Below are 21,459 nucleotides of genomic sequence, written 5' to 3' on the forward strand. Positions count from 1 at the left end.
TAAACATTGTTTATTCTTCGTAATTGTAAGCTAAATTGCGGTAATTTATTTTTAATCTGTTGCAATTGAAATCCCATTTTGGAAGCGAATCCATCAAGGCTGTCAATCCTAATGGTCCGCGTTTTTGGCATTGGGGGCAAGTGTGTGGGTACTTCCGACCGAAGAAAAAATCCGCGGCTGCAGTGCAGCCTTTTTGGAAAAAAGACGTCAGGTGGCAGGTGGCACTTCCCGTTTGAGATCTGAGATCTCAGATCTGAGAACTGAGATGTGGAAAGATCAGAAGGCGGCGCCGCAAGCGATCGATTGATACAGATATCGGTGGTGATCTTGTACGATATTTTCGTGAATTAATTGCTGTGGGGTTTTGGCCTGGGCCGCGTAAAACGTAAACGGTTTGAAATGTAGCTCACGATCACATGTCTCTGGGCCCGAAATGGAAACAAGTGCAACAGACTTTGCCACTTCAGCACTTTGCCACTTTGGCCGGTGTGAAATAAATTGAGTAATTAGGCGGTGTCAGAGTCGGGACTTCGTGGCGAGTTGCAAGGAACTGGTTGTCCCAAGATCTGCTGGTTCGCCTTTTTGTCGTGGCAATTATTTGCCCGGTTTTAGTTTGTTTTTATTGCATTTCGATTAGTTTCGAATGGGTTTTCGACATGTATGTCGCAGCTAATTAAAAATACGCACCGCGGAATTCTCTTACGCTCTTTTTGGGCGTTTTGGCCCGGCCGAAACGCGCACTAATTCAGTTAACAAGTTAATTTCCAGCCCGTCTGCCTTGGCAACCTTAAATGCCGAGAACCATGGCAACGCGAACTCGACACAACAAAGTCGCCGGCGGCCAAAACAAATCGAAACACAATATCTGCAAGTTGCCTTTGAAGTTGAGCTTTTGGCCACGGTCCTGGAAAAACACCAACTAATCCATGTACGAGCCGGGAACGGAGCAGATCAACTGCAACGGCAGACTGATTGAATTGCCCACCTTGGAGGTTGTGCGACCAGGTGAAGGAAATTCCCCACCATTTGCTTAAGAATTCACTTCAATGTTCTGTGTCCTTCGTCCTTCGATTAGCCCCCAAAATGCCCAGCGACGCCAACATTGATTGGTTGCTCCACATTTATTTTACTCGCCGCGAGTTCACGCGCTGCCGCCGACTCATCGAACGTGAGCTGAATCGCCATCTGAATCCCGAGTACCTGTACTTTGTCCAGGTGAGATGACGCAAGCCAAGGACCACTGTGATTCGCCTTGGTTAATGCCCGGTGTCTCTTCTAATTGATTGCCTTCGCCAGGGCCTAATTGACCGTGAAGAGGGCAACCACATCGAGGCGCTCAGGCATTTGCAGAAATCCGCGGAGCTCAATCCCAGGAACATCGAGACCTACAAGGAAATCGGCCGTACACTGTGAGTAACTCATTACAACCTATCACAATTCACATATTTATTTTTTAAATAGTCAAGCATTTTTTCAGTCGAAGAGTGTTACTCCTCATACTGTTTTTGTTTCAGCGAACTTTCAAAAGCGCTTTAAATGATTTCATTTATAGCCAAGTTCATTTACTGGATAATCAATCACAATCAGTGTTTTACTATTTCAATGCAGATAGTGTGTGTTTTTAATCCACTTATGATTATATAATTGCAAGTATGCACGTACATTTCCTTCTGGCTTTAATCATATTGAAGATTAAATGAAAGTATAATTGAATTAAAATAATTTCGATTAAGTAATGGACCTTTAACGTTTACATACGTATTCCGAAAGCGGCTTAAGAGCTTGATGCCAACTCGTATTCGTTTCAGCTACATAATGGGCCGTTTTAGCCAGGCTCTGGGCGTTTTCCGGGAGGCGGAACAAAGGAGCAGCCGGCAGGACCACGAGATATACCACTACCTGGGCGAGCTGCTCTATAGAGCGGCCACGACACAGAGTCAAAAGGAGCTGGCCAGCCAGCAGCAGGACGAGGCCAGGACCTACTTTGAGTTGGCAGTGCAGTCCGGCAGGAAACTGGAGAGCTACGTTCGCCTGGCGGAGTTGTATCGCAAGGACAAGCAGTACCAAAAGGCCATTGAAGTCCTAGAGAACTGCCTACAGTTAGTAGTTAATCCGCAGTGCCTCGCCTTTTTTATAAATTGGCCCCTTTTCAGCTTGACTCCGGAGAACTCGGAGGTGCTGATTGAAATCAGCGTGCTGTACCTGAAAATCAACGAGACGCAAAAGGCTCACGATCGCTTGGCGGAAGTCGTCAGCATCGAACGGAAATGCTCGCCCAAGGGACTTTTGGCCTTCGGCGCCATTTTGCAGGTAAGTGTGGGGTATGTATTTATGAATTTATGTATTTCCTTTGCCACAATCTGCTTAATCGTATTTATGGCGAATTTGTGTGAATATTTTGTGAACAGTCGCGCAACGATGTCGATGGCGCCCTCAGCAAATACAGCCAAATCGCAAACGCCGAGCCGGAAATTGCCGAGCTGTGGAATAACATCGGATTGTGCTTTTTCAAGAAGCAGAAGTTCATTGTGGTAACGGAATGCCAAGATGGTGTATCACTGGTGCGGGCATTTAAATGTTTAATAATCCACAGGCCATTTCATCGCTGCGCAAATCCGTTTGGCTATCTCCACTCAACTACAATGCCCTTTACAACCTCAGTTTAATCTACATCGCGTGTGAGTTGGCCAAAACCTAAGTGCACTTTGCGACATTAAGTATTAATGTTGGGCAGTATTATCCTAGTATCAATCAAGTTATCCTTTACTGACGCTTGTGGGCAGATTTGTGAAATGGGAATTAAATTATATTTAAGCGCAGCCTTATTTATTTCGCACATATGTTTGCATTCAAAGTTGTGCAACCTGTTGATATGAAAATGTGCAGTGGCCAAAAATATTACCTCTAACATTAGCATTGCAGAAGTTATATTATTCAAGTTTTCAGTGAAGCCAGTGAACAAAGTTGCACGCAGAAAACTATTTTATTTATTTTTTTTAACATGGAAGGTAAACTAATTTATTTTCAGAAAAAGTAATGGCAATTAAAAGAAGACTTTGGAAAGTTTCATGAAAATAGCTATAAAACTAAGAGACTAATTAGCCTAAATGCGAACGGACGGACGGACGGACGGACAGACGAACAAACGGACGGACATGGCCAGATAAACTCGGCTAGAGATCCTGTTCAAAAATATATACACTTTATAAGGTCGGAATGCTTCCATCTTCACGTTATATACTTTTCAATAAATCTAGAAAACCTTTTTAGTCTACAAGTAATGGGTGTAACTAAAATAGTGGAGCTCACAAACCGTAGGGTCCCATTTGTAAAATGAACATGTTTTTCGTTATAAATGTATTATTATTTCGAATATGAAAAGCAATATTTCCAGATGAAAATGTGGAAAGCAAAACCACAACTGCTTGACATTCAGAACTTTTTGTACTATTAGAGAATCCTTTTGAAACGTCTCCTGCGCTTCGACAGTTTTAGAATTGGCCAACTGCTTGGAATTTTGTCAACATTTGTCTTTGTAATGCCTTAGTCAAAGAAAAATCGTTCCCAGCTAACTAAAAGCCAGCCAAATGAAACCCGAATAAACAGAGGGAAAATGAAAGCAAACTGCATGAGAAGGTCGAATTTTGGGCACAAATATACACTCGAGGCGTGCGAGGACTCTGTGGGTAGGGGGTTTTAATAAATTTCCTAACAGTAGCAGGACAAATCCGAGCCGAAGGCATTCGTTACCCCTTTCGCTCCTGCATTGTTGCTTTTTCTTGCCATTTGTTGCCATTTCTTGCCACTTCTTCCGTTAAGAAGCATCTGTTGTTCTCCATTCACCCATCTTGGCTGCAGCTGAACAATACGCCAGTGCCTTTCACACGCTGGCCGCCGCCATAAACCTGCGCAAGGATAATGCCGAGTGCTTCATGCTCCTGGGCCGTAAGTTTGCACCCGTGCACTATAAAAATAAATATGTAGTTAAAACATAGTAATTATCCCATCACTAATAGCATCTTTCAATTTCTACCTATCATACCATATACCATACATATACGTCTTACCTGTTTAGCTGCTATCTTATCTCTAGTAAAACCACTTGAGCAACTTCCCTTTTTTAGTGTGTACGCTTTAGCTAAAATAACAGCTTCTTCCTCCTCCCCAACCCGCAGTTTGTTTGCGAAAGCTGGACGACTTGGAGAACGCGTTCGTGGCCCTCGAAAGGGCCAGCTCCATGGCAACGGGGCAACAGGGAGCCGGACGTAACCCCTTAGTTGTGCTGAACTTTGCCCTGTTCTGCTACGAAACCGGACGACTGGCCTTGTCCACGGAGCAGTACAACCGGTTCATGAGCCAGGCCCAGGATCTGCTGCTGCCAACGGAAGTAAGTCGTCCGCAGTACCACCATTCCCAGTGGATGTATGCAGTGGCACGTGAATAGAAATAGAAATAGAAATAGAAATTCCACCGCATAATTGGCCAGAAAGTCCACCGAAATTACACCCACGAATTCCCTGCACCTTCGCAATGTAGCCGTTGTGGCCGAAACTCGCTCGAGACCAGATTTTATCAATCTTCATTTCCTGCAGTACAAGTTCCAAGCCACCAAGCTGAAGTCCCTGCTGCGAATCTCGAATCAGGGCAATGGCATCCTGCTGGATTCCGCGGATTTGGCGGAATCCGACTTGGGACAAAACCGGTCCACGGAGCTCCTGCCGGACGAACTGCCACTGGAGGTGAATGCTGTCGTTAGTCAGAACTAGATGGAAGCTAGATAGTAACTGGAGGGTAACTAAATGGTAAATAGATGCTAACTAGATGGAAAGCGATAAACGTTTCATTTGCAATTCACATCAAACAGTTCCTTTGAAAGTGTTCACATTTATTTATAAACAGTACAAGCGACTTAAAAAGTACTCAAAATATGGGTGTTCAATTGGCCAATGTAAAATGCATTGGCACTCTGTTGAAGACCAGCTAACGCCACACAATCAATATAGAATTCCTTCGTAGTTCCAGCTAAGAAGAAAGAGTAACTCGGGGCTCGTTGAGTTCTTCAGTCCTCTTGGCATAGCTACGGTTTTGCTGATGGATTCCTGTTTTTACAGCTTATGGAAAAGTAAATGTCTCGTATTTGTACAGCTCGCACTGACTTAGCCTATGAAACTTATGTTCTAGTACGAATTTGAAACACCAACTGGCAAACTCATAGATGTGTTTAATGTAAAACGTAAGTGTAATTATTTGGAAATGAAATGGCACTTTGCGAAACAGCCAGATCACAAGCAGAATCAATTTCTAAACCGATCGATGCGCCAGTCAACCCCTTAGTTCTATAATTCTATTCTAAAAGTAAACCTTTGTGGGAATCAACTGATCTACTGATCACTAGTCCCACACTCACAGTTTCTCATAGTTGTTATTTCAGATAGCGGAACTTTTATAAAGTTCGTGGTTTAGAAAATTCAAATTCAAAGCCGGACAAGAACATCTTGGATGTCCCCCACCCATCCCTCATTCCTCATCCACCCTCATGGATGGATCACATCTTCAACCCAATTAGACGCAAGTCGTGGTGACACGGGTCAGCCTGGTCATCTCGGTGCTGCCGAAGTGCCGCTTCATGAAGAGCGACCGGAAGGTGGTCCGGAACTGCTTCGACATCAGTCCGTAGAGCACGAATCCCACGGCGGCGTTGATCAGGGCCAGCAGGTCCATCAGCTCTCCAAACGGCGGATAGCAGTGGGCGAAGAAGCACTTCTCCATCACCCCGGACAGCAGACCAAGAAGTCCCTGCGGAAACTCCGTGATCAGAAACAGAACTAGGACGGCCACCAGCAGCAGGGTAGTACGATCGTTTCGGCGATCACAGCGTGGCGGCCTAAAATGAAAATTGTAGACAAATTCATAATAAAGATGGCGAAATGCATAATATATATCTTACACAATGATAAATAGAGAAAGGGTATAGGTGAACTACTCAAATATTGGAGGGGCTTTTGCTACACTAACCGCACTTTGAATCTAACTTTGGAAAACGGGTTTTATGTGTATTGATCCTTGGGACAAAGAACTTTGAACATTGAAACTGAGAGATTGAGAGAGATTGAGACTAAATCTAAGATCGTTAGAAAGTAGTAAATACTGAGAATATAGAAACTTGTAGTTCACTACAGTAATAGCGAATTCCTAGCACTGAACGAGTGGGTACTTACTTCTTGGACTTCGATTCATTCAGATTAAGCTGGATGGCATACTTGGCAGGATTGTTGTAATCCCTCAGCTTCAGGCGACGCCTCGATGCCTCGCACAAAACATGCATGAGTACGGCACTGATCACAATTAGTATGCCGCACGGCAGAAGTTTGATGAGCACGGAATGTATCCAGAAGTTGAATCTGCAAAGGATTTTAATCACTTTAAAACTAATTTCTTTAAAGTCGCCATAACAAGAGCTTTCCTGCTTTCGCAGGATACATAAATCATATCAAACTTTTTGAGTAAGCGCACCTGTAGAGCACCGAGTCCTTGTCGAAGTAGACGTGGTACATGGCCTCCGAGTTGAGCTTGTCCACGTCGTACGTCTCGCGCACCTGGAACACGAAGTACGTGGGCAGGCAGAGGATCGGCGAGAGGATGAAGGGCAGGAGGATCGCCTCCCGGGAATGTGCTAGCAGGAAGTTGGCACAGCCCCCGTTCGGATGTCTGTGGAATAGAGACGGTAACATTTGGCTATAAACAAAAGACGGGGAAGAGAAGAGAAGCCACATTGCCACAATGACGTGGTAGTCAGATTAGCCGGATGTCTGTTCGAATTGCGGATGCGGATTATCATGAATGTGAACCGGAGGCAAACTCTACATGGATGACGGCGAGTTCCGGGGTAAGTCATGCATAGCTGGCCGAAGGATCTTCTCACCTGATTGCCACATACCGCCACACCGCCAGCGTCACCGTCAGTCCAATGGAAATCGTATGCAGGATCTGGGTGAAGTGCATGTGCACCAGCAGACACACCGCCCAGGTGTAGCTCAAGTCTTTTTCACCTGCAACAGCAGCCCAAAGAATATTAAAGAAGGGATTCCTATATAGTTTATATATAAATAGGAATTTTAAAATGAACTAGATCGGAGTATCGACTATTAGATACTCGTTACTCCACCAAAGGCAGTGCTAGGGGATTGGATATTGATAGGCTTAACTAAGCTTAACATTTATCTCCACCCCTACTTCTTATAGCATGGAGTAACTAGTCTTTATAGTCTCAACTTAATATTATTACTAAAAGTAGGCTTACCTGGCCCCATGTAGATGTACTGGTACGACGTATAGGGTATGTATTCCAGCATCACAAACATGTCGGCCACCGCCAGCCACTTGAGGATATTGTTTATGGGCGTCTTGGCCATTTCCTTTCTGGTCAGGACCATTATGTTCAAGATGTTGGCTATTGTCCCAAAAATGCAAATCTAGGTGATTTAAAGAAACAAGAAGAATCCACATAAAATGCGACCTTTGTCGAATCGAAACTCTGAGCGCTCACATACTTTCGATTGAATGCACTCCCCTTGGACAACAAAGTGGATGAATATTTTATTTACTCAGCTCGTGAGCAGCAACTCAACTGTCGTGACCTTTCGTATTTGCATTTCTTAATATTGCTCGGGCAAGCACAAAATGGCACTACAGAAAACGATGTTTGCTTCAGAATTCCAATTTAAGGGGAAAACTATTCTTTTGCGAACGAATGAAAGCAATAAATCTACATTTTCAACTTTATTTCCTTTATTGTATTTCGTTTAAAAAGGAGGGCTTTAAACTAGGTTTGAGAAACGGCTTGTCTGCATTTTCCGAGCAGATTCTTATGACTGGCAATTATAATGAAAAAACTCATTAACGGCTCAACGCCTTAACTATATCTAATATAATTTGTATCCTTTTCAAAAAATCTCTGAATGCGCAACCCGGACAAAAACAAAAGACCGAGATTCCCAGCCTCTAATTTGATTTGTGATTTTGAGGTGAAGCTGAGCGCATGAAATAACTTTAATTCGAAAAAAGGACGAATACCCGGGACTTGGGCATGAGTTCAAAGGTAAGAAGTCCCTTACATTCATCAGCGGTCTGTCGGCGAAAGGCTCCCTGAAACTTGTCTTGGCTTCCCTGGCCCATCATTAGTCAACAGAGTCCTTTGTTTTGGCCACCTTTTAGGGCTTCGTGCTTGGGGCGATGTTCCTAATGCCTAATACTCACCATCAGCGAAACGTATCCATGGATGCTGTTGTAGGCCCGCAACCAGTTGTATATCTCCCCCTGGCAATAGCCCTGGCATTCATCCGCCTGTGCGGTCATGTTCTTCATCTGGAACTCCTGCCACAGCTTCACGAACTTCTCGATGTCGGTGCTGGTGAGATGGTGGTTCTTCAGCACCGTGTCGTTCAGAGGGGGCCGCGGAGTCAAATGGGCATGCCCCATTTGGCTGCCGGTGTCCTGCATCATTGCAGACCGATTACCTCCTGTCTCGTGGTGTATATACGGGCTAATTAGTAACTGAAACAAGAGTGGGATTTTTATTAGCAAGTGGAAAGTTGGTCCTTTAAGATCACAGTTTACAACTCTCGTCTTATTTATTTTCATTTAATTCCTAATGGATTTTCAAAGGACTTCTTGTCAGCGAAATGGGAAGTGTTTCTGCTTCTTCAGCTTTTATCTTGTTGACCCCAAGGTGCACAAAATGAATACTAGCAAACAATTTCAACATCTAATTTTCCTTTACATTGATATTATCTATGCCGTTTCTTCATTATGGGCACATGGTGTCGAAATTGCTACTGCAACTCCTCAAAACGATAAACAATTTTGAATGGCCAAAGTAGAGCTGCTCTGAGCTGAGCAAACCTGTCCAAATGTCCACCTGTGAATCAAAGCTACCTGGGCGTTGTAGGCAATTAATTGGCACCGCACTTGAACACAGAAGCAGCCCCATTAATACACATACTTTTCGAAAGAACTACACACTTTTTGTGTCTAAGCATATGGCAAAAAATGCTGACTAAGTGAGTAAAAAATAATTAGGGTAATAAGTTTATGATTTATAATTCATTACATTATAATCTTTGGAGTCTGTGGAATGTACATTCAGTAAACAATTTAATTTAGAAAAAAATGTGAATGGTAAGTGCTTGTTTGTCCGTTCGTCTGACTGTCCGTCCGTATGAACGTCGAGATCTCAGAAACTATGATAGCTAGAACATTGCAGACTCAAGTGACACCTACGCATATTTCATTCTTATGTTTGAATATCCTTTATTAATTTCTTGCAGTGCTTAAGTTATGTTGGCATATGACACTACCACCCCGGATCACTCAGTTGGCCGACCGAATCAAAGTCGACGTGTCCACACGTCGTCGAAGGTGTTGCATTTGGCTAATGGCGCGCACAAATCGAAGTCTGAATCTGAATACAAATCCTGTTCGCAACTCATTTCGCAACTTAAACGCTTTGCCGGACTTCGATCGACTGCACTGCCCCGTTCAATATGCATATTTAGGTAACTCAAAAATGTCCAATGTAGCTCCACTGAACCGCAACCAACTGCCAGTCAATCCAATGTCTGTCTGCCATTTGATGTTGATCGATTGGCCTTTCGCTTTCGTCAAACGCTAACTTCTGTTGCGTTGCGGGCAATTACTAGTTATTTCCACACATTCAATCAAAATGAAATTGGTCCCAAAAAACTCATTTCATTTCGACCATTTCAGTGTTCAGTCTACTCTACTGGAACCATCGTTCTGCAACTGCCGCTGCAATCAAAGGGACGTTTTAGGAGGCAATAATGATAGGTAACTAGGCAATTATTAGTTTCAGGGAGGCTCTGGTGAACCAAGCACCGACTATCGGATACTCGTTAGAATAGAATAGAAGATGGCACACTAGATTATAGTATAGATGGCGGTTACATTGCTTGTTCACCCCTCTCATTTACCATAGTAAACCTTGAAATCTTAACTTATTAAAGTTCTAATTGTTAGATGGACATGATCTAAGCATTGCTTAAAGTTTAGAAACTTCCTTTGTCCCTGCCACTGCGTCCTATTCACAAAGCTCGTGGCCTTGAGCAACATGTCTGAACAGGTGGCGCACCCACAAAGGATACGCCCAAGCTCCCACAAAGGACGAAAAAATTAACGCCACCAACTGACAGCTGCAGATAAACAGCAGTAGTACTCCAGAACGTCCTTCGCCGCTCTCGTTCCTCATTTTGCGCCATTTGCGGGGCCGTTAATTAACATTTCGCTAGTCAGATATGTAAGTGCTTCTACACTCAAAAAAATGTATAATGGAATCAATCAAATAGTAACTCAAAATAAAGCACTGATGTATCAGTAAGAAGTTGGATCTAACTCCGTGCTTATTTTAGTAAGTAAACAAAGTGTCAATTATAATAAAATTATACAGTGGTTGCTAATATTCAAGTAATTGTTAAGAAAATGCTATTCCCTAATCTTCATCAAGAGATACAACTTTCATAAACTGAATATATTTTTAAAACTCAAATGGATTTAGCAGATTGGGAGAGTGATTGTTTCGAGTGTTCACAGCTGTAAAAGTTCGTTTTCTCATTTTTTATTGCCACATTTCCGGCGGAAGTATTAGATAAAGCGAGGGAGAGAAAGAGAGAGATAGAAGGACCCTTATCAGATACAGTTCAGGCCATATAAACCCCGCTGGGCCAATTGCCTCAACGATCCCCAGCTTAGCTCCCCGCCACTTCTGGCCCAGCAGAGAGCCCAATTATTGAGGTCGTTAAGTGCTACTACCACTAACTGCCACTAAAGCGCTCCATATCACTGGGAATCTAGCAAAGCCTTACATTTAACTATAACTTAAAGTGTCATTTTCAATCAGCCCAGACCAGCGGTGTCAATCATTTGTTGCTGTCGCCGGCAGGCAAATGCGAAATGGTTCTCAGTTATGTCAATGCTGCTGTTGAAGGCATAATGAAATGCGTGCCCAGGGCAAACTTACTTAATCCATTGCTTGGCAGTCTTATTTGCACAGCCTTGTCCTGATTTACTGGATTCCAGACAGGACAAATACCCACTTGTTTGAATACGCCCCATTATTCATGCTCAAACATACATGCATTGATTTTCTGCTAAATTCAGAGATATTGTACCTACAAGTTGGCAAAATGTAGTTCTTTTTCCCGCTTTGAATGCCATTAACAGGAAAACTGATCCTTTCCATTGCATTTTTAAAAACTAATGCAAATTTCCAATTGATTGTAGTGTTTAGCGAAGCATGGAGTGTTCATAACTCAGGCAGATATTCAGGCACATCGACAATTGCTGACAAGTGGCTGCCAGATAGAAATTATTGTTATTAATGGCTTTGGCATTTAGTACTAGAGATGAACACATTGGCCACAGCAGCGGCTAATAAATTGAGGCGCCTATGGCCATTGGCACTCAAAGTGAGTACTCCAAATAATTTGCTGAATTAAAAAACAATTTATGTGGACTGGCTGTGGCGTTCCGTCGGATACTCAGATACATTCGGCCCCACTCGGATACGCAAAAGCACAAGCACACACATCTATCTATCTATCTATGTATCTATCTATCTGCAAGTGTGTTTCTTGAGTCGCTCGGCTTGTTTGTGCAATTTTGGCTTGATGTGGGCATATTTTTCTCGATGCGTGTCTTGTGCGAATTTTACTTTATTTTTGGGCCTAAATAGTTTTCGCCTAATGAGTGCGTTTGACTTAGTTTTGAGTGAGTTTCTAACAATCCGAATGGTATAAATAACCAGGTTCTGGCTGCCAGCGTCGTTAGTTCAATTAAAGCCAGTGGTGTGCGAACAGTTTCCAGTCGAGTTTCACTTACATCCCAAATAGACCAGCAACATGAAGTTCACTGTAAGCTTTGCCACAGCTGAGAATATATTTCAAAGAATAATATTCCCTCAAGAATGTGTAATAATCCTTTACTATTTCCCACTCATCCTCGTCAACTACCGATGAATATTGCTTGGAAACGACGCAGCTGCTCCTGCTCATCGCCAGCCTGGCCTGCATCCTGGCCGCACCTGCTCCCGCCGCCGAGGAGCAGCAGGAGTCCTCCGTGAAGGCCAAGCGCGGCTTGTCTTTGGGGCTGGGCTACCACGCCCCCCTGGTCACGCACTCGCACTACATCGCCGCCCCCACGGTGGTGCACCATGCCCCAATCATATCGCATGCCCCACTCATATCGCACGCCCCCCTCATCTCCCACGCCCCGCTGATTGCCCACCATCCAGTGTCTTCGCTCTCCTACCACCTGCCCACCTACCACTCCATCCACCACTTCTAATCAGGCGCGCACGTGAGCCGGAGGATCAATTAGACACCATTGTAGTGCAACAGCGTTCCCGAAACCCGAAACCCGAAACATTCGCACGTGCATCCGATTTGCTGCCCAAAAAAGTTCCCCCTTGCTTTGTAAATAAACGTTGAAGTGAAACCGTGTCTTAATTCCACTTAAAATGTTTTCAATTTAGCCTTAAAACCACTCTGCACTCAACACATTTTTACTTTGTCAGTAGGCTTAGATGAATAACGTAGTTCATTGGTTTGGAGATTGAAGTTGTGTTTCAAAACGTTGCAAGTTGGTTTTCCCCGAGCCCAGAGTAAAACTTGGATTGAAAACTTTCTGAAAAATCCGATCAGAAGTGCAAGTTGTGGATAGCCACACTTAGTTTTCCGAATACATGTCGCAAGTCGACACCAGGACCCCCCAGCTTGGGGCAGAAGTAATCCCCAGTAGTTAAACACTTCTAGTTACGCACCACCAGCGAAATTATAAACATTAGACGGCCACATTATGGCCAAGATTGCAGAACTGCAGTGGGTTGCGCTCTAGAATGGCACTAAGTGCTGCCATTTTGCAGGCAACAGCTCTGGGATCCAATTAAAAGGGGTTCAAAGGAAGGCATTGTGGGTCACTAAGCGCATTCCATGTAAGTTACGACGCACTTATTCCGCACATAGTGAATATTTTAAGAGAGAATCTTACATGTTTGAAATATTTATGATGCAATGCTGTCCTTAGAAGCGGAGATGAGCTTAGGGTTTAAATCAATAACTTCCAATTTGCCATTAATCGAACTTTTTATTTTGCCTTTTCGCTTACTTACTTAGCTTGAGAAGTTTACATGTATTCAAAACTTCCACTAAAGTTATTTTGTATTTATTACAAATGTGATTTATTTGCACTGAATTCTTCCTACAGCTAGAGAAACTTAAAATCGTCCATTAGAAATGTTTGAAATGAAATCCGCAAACCGTCGACCGCCGACCGCAAACCGCCGCACCTCGACTTTAGTCCGAGAAGCTGTCGCTCCAGTAGGTGGTGGTTGGGGGGGCTACCGCCTTGAAAAGATCCCGTCCTTCGCCGGGACGGCGTTTGCTGCTGTTGTTGCCGTGATGGCTCATGCGCTCCTCCTTGCTGCGCGGCTCCTGCTTGATGCGCGTCTGCTCATCCTTGATGCGAACGGTCTCCTCCTTGTGCCGCTGACAGCCGACGGCCTGGTGGCGCTGCAGTCGCTGCTGGGTGAGGAAGGTCCGCTGGCAGCGCTTGCACTCGTAAATGAAGCCGTGCTCGTCGTGACGCTGGGCCATATGGTGCTTCAGTTCCGCGCGCAGCCGGAATATCTTGGGACACAGCTCGCAGCGGAAGTGGGCGCGCTCCTGCTCGTGCCGCTGCATGTGCGTCTTGTAGGCCCACTCCACCTTGAACTTCTTGCCGCAGATGGGGCAGGCATGCTCTATTCTTTCGTGAGTCTTGCGGTGAAGCACATAGGATTGTTTGCGCGAGAACGTCAAGTCGCAGTTGGGACACTCGAATGGGCCCACTGAAGCCGTCGACGAGGTCTGGTACTTCCTCTTCTGGGCGCTTGAAGGCTCCCCCCCATCGCTGTCCGTGCCTCTCTTGAGCGGTTTTTTCCGAGGACGCCCGCGTGGCCCGGGCTTCTTTTTCTCCTTCTCACTGGCATCGGAGTCGGCAGAGTCGCTGTCTGCACTTGTGGTTCCGGCCACATCGGATACCTTGAACTCATCGTCGAGCTCGTCCTCATCCTCGCTGGAATCGGTGACAGGTGCGTCTATGACCACATAGCCGCGTGGTCTTCGCACTTTATTCTTGCTTCTGGACAAGCGCTTGCGCAGCTCCTGGTCCGTGGTCTCCAGCTGCTTCCGCAGCTGTATGGCAATAGTAAGGCTGCCCATGCACTTGGTGCATATGAATTGCGGCATAAAGTCCTTGGGCAAAATCGAGACATTAGGACAGATGACCAGCAGCATGTCCGCGGGCGTGGCATCGATTTGCTTCTTGAACAGGCAGACCAGCTCCTCCTTGCTGGTGCACACGCGACACTGGTTCTCGTCCACGGGCTCCTCCTTCTTGCGCTCCCTTACGGGCACGTCGGCCAGATCGCCGGGCTCATCGCCAGTGATTAGTTCACCCTCTGCATCGGTGCCGGTCTCGAACTCCTGGTCGATTTCCTCGACTTCTTCGGTGGGCTCCTCCTCCTCATCGATGGCGTCCTCGTCCTCTTCAATGGCCTCGTCGCCTTCCTCGGTGCCATCCTCCTCTTCCAGCTTCTCTGCTTCGTCTTCGTCATCTGCATCGGCCTCGTCGCCATCCTTTTCGCCTTCGCCCTCGTCGTTCTCATCCAACTTATTATCTCCTTGCAAATGAGTGGCTTCCTTCTCCTTGTCGGTGTCTTTTTCACCTGCCTTTTCCTTGGAAACATTATCTTTAGCTGCAGCTTCTTGCAAATCCTGCTTATTGCTCGCTTCCTGGCAACCCTCAGTGGCTTTCTCCGGTTGCGGTGCCTCGGTTTCCTCCTCCTGCGGCATCTCGCCATCCAGATACTCCGCCTCGCCCATCTCCGCGTCCCCATCCGCCGTTGCACCGGCATCGTCCTGGAAAATAAATAAGAATACACAAACATACACATATATATGAGTTTCGCTGGCATTTCAGGGTCTTTTGAGCCGGGCACACCTCGAGGTAATCCATAAGCTGTCCCACGGTTCCGGAGACGCCATCGTCGGCGGCACCCACCGACTTGGCCGCCAAATCCTGCCGCGGTTGCGGTTGCTCTGGGTGCTCGGCGCGCTCCTGGGGATTTGCGCGCTGCTCTCCGTTGGTTTCCGCCAGGGGCGTTATGTCGGCTTCCATTTTCGCAGTACTTTCCTTACTTCCAGAGAGAAATGTTTGCAAGTGGAGGGGGGAGTCTTCTTTTTTTGGCGGGGCACCGGCGACTATGTCGTTTTTCACTTTTCCGCTGCGATTTCTGGGCGCGCACTTGATTTTCGGCTAGTGTTCCACTTTCGTTGCACAAATTCACATTCCTCGCACTTTTCTATACAATACTCGGGCGGAAAATGCAATTCGAGTTGCAGTTTTTTCACAGCGTTACAATTTTTTTACTTGCAGCCATATTGGATAAGTATAGGTACACAGCTGTTTGTCATCGGCAATCGATAGTTGTGCGCATGCCCGCTGGCAATCGATAACGTGCGCAGGGTTGCACGGCGGGCGCGTAATTTGAAAAGTAAAGGAAAGTCGTTATTCAAGGAGTGCTCGCAAATAACCAGTTTAGAAACCCAAAACGGAAGTGTAAAACAATAAAAGCGAAATAAAGTTTAAGAGAAAGCGCCAAATGCGCCATTTCCCTTTTCTAAAGAGAACCCTACGCGCGTGTTTGCAATAAAAGTGGGCACAAAACATAGGCCACCCCCTTAAAACGCCTTAAAAGCAGCCGCTTGAAACAAAAAGCATGTCGTCTTGACTTTGCAACACGGCGAAATAAAAATTACGTGATTTGCATAATTTTTCACCCGCTGCTGTGCGCATTAATTTGAGTAATGCCTCCTACATTTCAGCATCACATTCAGCACCATGCAACACTTTGCTTTTCCTTTTGCCGCAGCACTTAATCTGGCTTTTAGAATTCCATACCTGAAACCAAACGTCCGCAAAAGCCCCGTATTACTTGAGTTTACATTTCCATTTCAATCAATTCGCAGCACAAAGAATGCAAATAAGCAAACACATTTCAATAAAGTGGCCGGTCAATAGGGAATACAAAGGCACAATATTTGTTTCAATTATGTCCTGTGGCCGCCATGAAAAATACCCGCGAAAGTGGCCGAACTTTCCGAATGACAGAATCCATTAACGCAGACACTACACTGCACAAAAAGGTTGCAATAACTAGATTTACTGCTACGAAAATGGGATGGATTGGGTAATAAAAACCAAACTAACTAATAAAGTAAATCTTTAAATATTTAAATATTTGTTCTGGCAGTAAGTAATAATAAATAAACGCTACGCCTGTAAAATGGTGGGAATTGTAACCAAATCCCTTGATCCCGCTTTTAGAATCTTGAGGCATAGTGCTTTTTTTATGTTGCACGAAATCACCCTTTCAAGATGGAATTCCCTGGGGCTGAAGATACATATGTGAGTATGCTACAATGATTTCTCCATGTACATATGTACGTATATGCCCACAAGGAAGTACATACATATGTGTTTGTCTGCGACGTAATGCTGTTGCTCTTCGGCATGATTTACGTCGACAATTATCGCAACAAGCCGTGCTCCGGGATCTACTTGACATTAACATCGTTTTACCGGCTAGGACCTTGCACCTCCTGGTCCTTTCCACGTCCTCAAACTGCCAACGCCACTCGGCCGAATCGCTTATGTTGCCGGATGATGACAAGGACAGGGATGCTAAGGGGACTTCTAGGAAATCCTAGGAAAGAGATAAATTTAGCGGCCAGCAGTCTGTGGCAGTGATAAAAAAGCACGGCCATGTCAGCACAACACAATCCAACTCCCGGCGGCGTCACACAGTGATTAATTATGCATGAAAGACAAACAAGCAGCATATGCTCCTTGGCAAGGCTTATGCCTACACACAAACATACATATATGTTCCTGAACCCATCAAGGATTTGAGCCCACTAGCGCCCACCTACGCACATTAAAATGCACATTAAATAATAAACAAATAAAAAATATATTCCAATTGCGGCAATAAGCATGACAAACTCATTACAAAGCGCATTTGGGATCATATTTAAACATTTAATTATGTGTTGAGTGCTTTTAAGCAGCCGTATTTCTTTCACCTGTTACACGGCAATTGCAAAAGGCTGTCGCCAGCACAACCAATGTTGTTACCTAATAAAAAGGCAATCATTCCATTCTAATTAAATATTTAAAGAATTAAATATGTATTTACGTGACATGGGTGCCACATATCCTCGAACGATTGCCTTTGTAAACAACTATCCCTCAGCAAAGGGAATGATTTCTGAAGATCCAATCGTGCCATTTGATGTTTTGCACAGCTTAATTTAATGAGTGGCCCCTTCTTCAGTTTCCCCACCGCCAAGCAGATGCTTTCAATTTTTTCATCTACGCTAACAACCTGTAGTCAGCACTCGAATGGCGAAGCAAAGGTAATTAAAATAAGTCGTTTATTTAGGGCAAATATTAGACTACACTTCAATTGGCATCCCCATGAAAACACGTGTGTATATGTACATATAAGTGAAGACCCCCAATTACATACATATGTACAGGCACCGAGTGGAAAGTTTATTAACTGATGGGACAGCAGGGGGAGGAGGGAAACTTTGAACATCAAAATTAACTTTTCCACAATGGGATTTCCACCTGGCAGCTGAGAGGCAGCCGATCCATCAATATAAGCACGTATCTGACATGCCAGTAATCTAATTTGCACACGCACATCGAATTGTGCACACACACAAATACAGATATTATATATGAGTAAATATATAAGCTTTAAAAGTAAGCTTTAATTCGAAAGGAGTTTCTTGCTCTTGCCAGAAACCCAATAATGTTGCATCAACTTCGATGCAGTGTACTCGTATCGCAATCGGTTGCATGCGTTGGTGCCCAATGAAAGAGGTTTAATTTTCTTGGCAGTTAAAAGCTGACGTGGAACGGAAAAGCTACGGCGAATTAATTACGCAAAAGTGGATTTCCTAATTAGGTTATCATGGCAACGTACTAGCCGAGGAATTCAGTGCGCACATGAAATTGGGGTGTCGCTCGGTTTCTATGGCCGAGAAGAATTATTTTGTTTAACGAATTTGCGAGCGAGCTGCACGCTAATGGCTCTCATAATTAATAATACATTTATCTCATTGTGATGCTGCAGATTACATGGCTGTCGTGTTCACATTTTCACACCAACGCTCGGGAGTTTGGCCTAATCCGTTCGCATATTACGCATACGCAGCGTGTGGCGCCTTGGGAAATGCAAACAATGTGGATTTATAAGCGGGTGTGCCATCAGTGTAGCCATCACTTCTGGGCAGCAGCATTCGTAGATCCCGTGGGAGGAAGTCCATGAAGAAAAATACTTATTTATTAACATATAATTTAAAATGGCCGGAGGGGCTGCGTGTTTACGCTGAGCACTTATCCATTTTCACTTGCTTTTCCCGCTTTTCTCGCTCTTCTAGCTTTTCTCGATTTCCCCAGTATCGAGCAGACGAAGCTAATATGTTAATATACAGCCATGAATAGGGAGTCTGATTTGCGCACGACCCAAATGAAGCGCCTAGAAGTGCAGATAAAATCGCGCAAATACACAAAAAATATAAATATGAATACGCCTAAGTAGCGGCTCAGCCTTGTTATTATTAATATGAACTGGCACTCGCACTCGTTCGATGCCATAGATCACGATTATTTGCGGGTCGGACAGGCCAATAAATAGGGCGATAAGAGGCTTTACGGGTGCCTCATTAGCCGCCACCCATACAACACCCTTACACCCATACAAACCCCATACAAAAGGTACACATTTCCGTGAACAATTGGCAATTGGCCTCCATTTCCTGCGGCCAAACACGGATTTATCAGACAACATGTGTATCTAGAAACGCTCCTTTGACAGTCTTGTTGTCGGAAGGACACGTGTGCTCCCTAACATTATACGTCTGTTTTAGGCGATACACGTCTTCAACTGATTGCCGAAGTTTGAGGATAAGGCACAATTTCACCTCCTCTCGCTGTTAAAATTCAAATCCAATCAATTTCCATAGACATTGGCGGCGCGTCTGCCCAAAGAATTTTGCATACAATTCGCGGCAATTTATTTTTTGTTAATTTGCCGCCATGCTAAGAAGGAATTCCCAAGCTCAAGTAATTTATGAAACGAACAGAATACCGACCAATTTTACTTTCGATTGGCCTGCGTCCAAGCGGCAAATTAGGCGAACCAAACCGGTTTGTTTGTATAAATCAACACCTAAAAGCCGCTGCCAAATGATTTCAACTGCCAAATGATTGCAAACGACAAATAACCAAACGATTCTCATATTTGTCTCTTTCATGTGGCCGGCATATTTGGCAGGCAGTTGGAAAAGCCCAAGCCATCTGAGGCACAACAAATAGAATAAAAGATCACAAAGCAAAACATAAACAGAGATTTTTAGCCGCACATTCGTACAATGAACTGTCATATGCAAAATGTTTTCGTTACGGCCAAAATATTCAGAAAGAGCGCGTCAAATTCTACTTCTACTCTTGTGTATGGAACATTCAATACCTATTATTTGAATAAGAACAGAAAACGATTTATTTTGATTGTTGTGTAAAATAACATGTTTACGTAGTTAAAGCTAGGAAATGTTTAATAATTTCAATGGTATTCTTACAATCTATTTATGGACGATAAAGTAGCCAAAGTGGAACACCATGAACGTCATATCTTTTAATTTGATTAAGCCCCCTTATAGAAATTCAAAATTTTAAGTTCATAAGCGCAACCTTTAGCCGCACTATTAGCATTCAAAAAGATTATACATTTGCATTAACTGTTTGAAAAGTATTTTGCATTGTTATGCTTTCCTGCAAGGTGTTCAGAATTCCCGACTCAAATCGTTTGTTCTTTCCGAAACTTGTTTTCCGTCTTCGAGTGCGGACATTCCCCGGATTAAGTATCGCCAGAGAAATTCGTTGGCAGCCAAGTCAAAACAAGAAATCCAATTTCCAAACAGCTGCTTCAAAACAAGAAGCTCGTCTAAAAATCGCGATGCTGGCTTTCTTTCATCCCGGTTTCGGCGAGTATAAATAGCTGCGACCGCAGCTATTTCAATTAGATTACCATCCAACCTCCAGAATACCAAACCAAAGCACCAGAATGTCGAGAATCCTTGTCGCCGCCTTCGCCTTCGTTGCCATCTGCCTGATCCTTGTCAGCGCCGCCCCCGCTCCCGCCCCGCCCACTCAGATCCTGGACGCCCGGACGGCCATCGAGAAGATAATCGGTGAGTTGGGCCAATAGTTTCCGTGAACTGTAACCGGACTAACCCCGTGCTTTCCGTGTTTTTTCAGCCGCATACAACCGGATTCCGGGTCCCTCAGTGGTTCACCCCTGGGAGGTGGCCACCTTGGTTGACCCCAACACCTTTGTGGCCCACTTCTGAAGTCCCGGCAACAGCAACTCTACTTGACTACCTTAACTAACTAAATGCCCAAATAAATGCCATACGAAACATAAGTTAAACGAAAACCATATTCTTTGATTTAAATTCTGGTTATTTTTTAAGCTGGCTTTCGAGGAGTTCCTTTGCATATGCCACATCAAATTTCAGTCCAATTAAACAACATCTTTGTTGGTTGAACGAAACAGAATACTTTCCCTAACAAAGTTTTTGCTTGGCAAGGTTTCTAATGCGATCATAAGTTTAGCAGTAAGTTTTTTCATTAAGAAGAAAAATGCAACAGGAATACGGTCAAATGAACTTTTGTTAAGCTTTAAAGTGTTTCTCTATCTTATAAACTCTTTAATGGTCTTTTAAGTATTTGAATCAACATAACTGAGCTACCGACTAAAGGTGAATTTTGCTGATGGAGTTTCGAGTTATGTAAGATTTCCTATTAACATCAAGTAAGCTTGATTCGACTTCTTGAAGCAGAAACCATTATAAATTTAATATATATATTCTTGATCCTGACACAAGGCGAGTGGATCTGCTCATTTCCATTTGTCCGTTCGTCTGTCCGTTCGTCTGTCCGCTTGTATGTCCGTTCGTCTGTCCGTCCGTATGAACGTCGATATCTCGGAAAGTAAAAAAGCTATACATTTTAAATTTGCGATATCTATTCTATGTGTCACTTCCACCAGATGAACATCGGGTATCTGATATTCGAGGAACTCGACACAGCGTTCTCTCTTGTTTGTTTTAGTTTCGGTCGGAAGGGGACTTCCGTCTCGAAGTGCACAAAAGTTTGCCGCATTTTTGGTGGCAGATGCAGAGCTTAACTAAAGTTGAGTAACTCAACTAAAGTAAAGTCTCTTTAGCCCTGCGACTTATCGTGTTGCAGAAGTTTTTTGGTCATTCGCCTTTT

At 44.2% G+C, this 21,459-nt stretch overlaps 5 protein-coding genes across 9 annotated transcripts in view; 3 read left to right on the forward strand and 2 right to left on the reverse strand.

The window, feature by feature from the left end:
• The first annotated feature begins 926 nt into the window (after positions 1-926).
• On the forward strand, positions 927-4,810 carry LOC122614428 (Bardet-Biedl syndrome 4 protein homolog). Its single transcript, XM_043788990.1, has 10 exons — positions 927-1,005; positions 1,076-1,215; positions 1,297-1,409; positions 1,809-2,099; positions 2,154-2,310; positions 2,409-2,531; positions 2,594-2,678; positions 3,859-3,945; positions 4,176-4,387; positions 4,593-4,810. Exons 1-10 carry the CDS (start codon positions 927-929, stop codon positions 4,764-4,766), a joined length of 1,461 nt encoding a protein of 486 aa, XP_043644925.1. The 3' UTR covers positions 4,767-4,810.
• A 78-nt stretch (positions 4,811-4,888) lies between these two features.
• LOC122613699 (G-protein coupled receptor dmsr-1) overlaps positions 4,889-21,459 on the reverse strand; it is a 32,669-nt gene continuing 16,098 nt past the window's right edge. The window contains exons 3-8 of one of the 2 annotated variants that reach the window (XM_043788008.1): positions 8,257-8,553; positions 7,301-7,472; positions 6,923-7,049; positions 6,514-6,735; positions 6,219-6,401; positions 4,889-5,884 (exon numbers count right to left, since the gene is read on the reverse strand). In XM_043788008.1, coding sequence (XP_043643943.1) covers positions 5,563-5,884; positions 6,219-6,401; positions 6,514-6,735; positions 6,923-7,049; positions 7,301-7,472; positions 8,257-8,502 — 1,272 coding nt within the window. In that variant the 5' untranslated portion in view covers positions 8,503-8,553 and the 3' untranslated portion in view covers positions 4,889-5,562. The remainder of the gene's footprint in view (positions 5,885-6,218; positions 6,402-6,513; positions 6,736-6,922; positions 7,050-7,300; positions 7,473-8,256; positions 8,554-21,459) is intronic. The other variant, XM_043788009.1, reaches the window with a different exon arrangement.
• On the forward strand, positions 11,854-12,427 carry LOC122613700. Its single transcript, XM_043788010.1, has 2 exons — positions 11,854-11,924; positions 12,052-12,427. Exons 1-2 carry the CDS (start codon positions 11,913-11,915, stop codon positions 12,355-12,357), a joined length of 318 nt encoding a protein of 105 aa, XP_043643945.1. The 5' UTR covers positions 11,854-11,912; the 3' UTR covers positions 12,358-12,427.
• LOC122613701 lies at positions 12,688-20,590 on the forward strand. 4 transcript variants are annotated; one of them, XM_043788014.1, is made up of 3 exons: positions 12,688-12,806; positions 20,227-20,375; positions 20,443-20,590. In XM_043788014.1, the coding sequence occupies exons 2-3, from the start codon at positions 20,249-20,251 to the stop codon at positions 20,532-20,534; spliced, it is 219 nt and encodes a 72-aa protein (XP_043643949.1). In that variant the 5' UTR covers positions 12,688-12,806; positions 20,227-20,248; the 3' UTR covers positions 20,535-20,590. The 4 variants fall into 4 exon arrangements, with proteins under 4 accessions (XP_043643949.1, XP_043643947.1, XP_043643948.1 ...); XM_043788012.1 differs by lacking the exon at positions 12,688-12,806 and adding an exon at positions 12,824-13,003 and having other exon boundaries at positions 19,964-20,375; XM_043788013.1 differs by lacking the exon at positions 12,688-12,806 and adding an exon at positions 12,824-13,003 and having other exon boundaries at positions 19,972-20,375.
• LOC122613698 (zinc finger protein 316) lies at positions 13,136-15,514 on the reverse strand. The gene is made up of 2 exons (XM_043788007.1): positions 15,052-15,514; positions 13,136-14,969 (listed from the first exon to the last, which is right to left on the reverse strand). The coding sequence occupies exons 1-2, from the start codon at positions 15,226-15,228 to the stop codon at positions 13,365-13,367; spliced, it is 1,782 nt and encodes a 593-aa protein (XP_043643942.1). The 5' UTR covers positions 15,229-15,514; the 3' UTR covers positions 13,136-13,364.

This window comes from Drosophila teissieri, chromosome 2R (genome assembly GCF_016746235.2).
Source record: "Drosophila teissieri strain GT53w chromosome 2R, Prin_Dtei_1.1, whole genome shotgun sequence".
Lineage (NCBI taxonomy): Eukaryota > Metazoa > Arthropoda > Insecta > Diptera > Drosophilidae > Drosophila > Drosophila teissieri.

Excerpts from the sequence above, each read along its gene's own strand:
- LOC122614428 (XM_043788990.1), top strand. The coding sequence starts at position 927 with ATGTACGAGCCGGGAACGGAGCAGATCAACTGCAACGGCAGACTGATT. Across the intron at positions 2,532-2,593 it reads AGAAGCAGAAGTTCATTGTG|GCCATTTCATCGCTGCGCAA; the intron begins GTAACGGAATGC and ends AATAATCCACAG. Across the intron at positions 3,946-4,175 it reads GTGCTTCATGCTCCTGGGCC|TTTGTTTGCGAAAGCTGGAC; the intron begins GTAAGTTTGCAC and ends CCCAACCCGCAG.
- LOC122613698 (XM_043788007.1), bottom strand. The coding sequence starts at position 15,228 with ATGGAAGCCGACATAACGCCCCTGGCGGAAACCAACGGAGAGCAGCGC. Across the intron at positions 14,970-15,051 it reads AGCTTATGGATTACCTCGAG|GACGATGCCGGTGCAACGGC; the intron begins GTGTGCCCGGCT and ends TTTATTTTCCAG.
- LOC122613701 (XM_043788014.1), top strand. The coding sequence starts at position 20,249 with ATGTCGAGAATCCTTGTCGCCGCCTTCGCCTTCGTTGCCATCTGCCTG. Across the intron at positions 20,376-20,442 it reads GGCCATCGAGAAGATAATCG|CCGCATACAACCGGATTCCG; the intron begins GTGAGTTGGGCC and ends GTGTTTTTTCAG.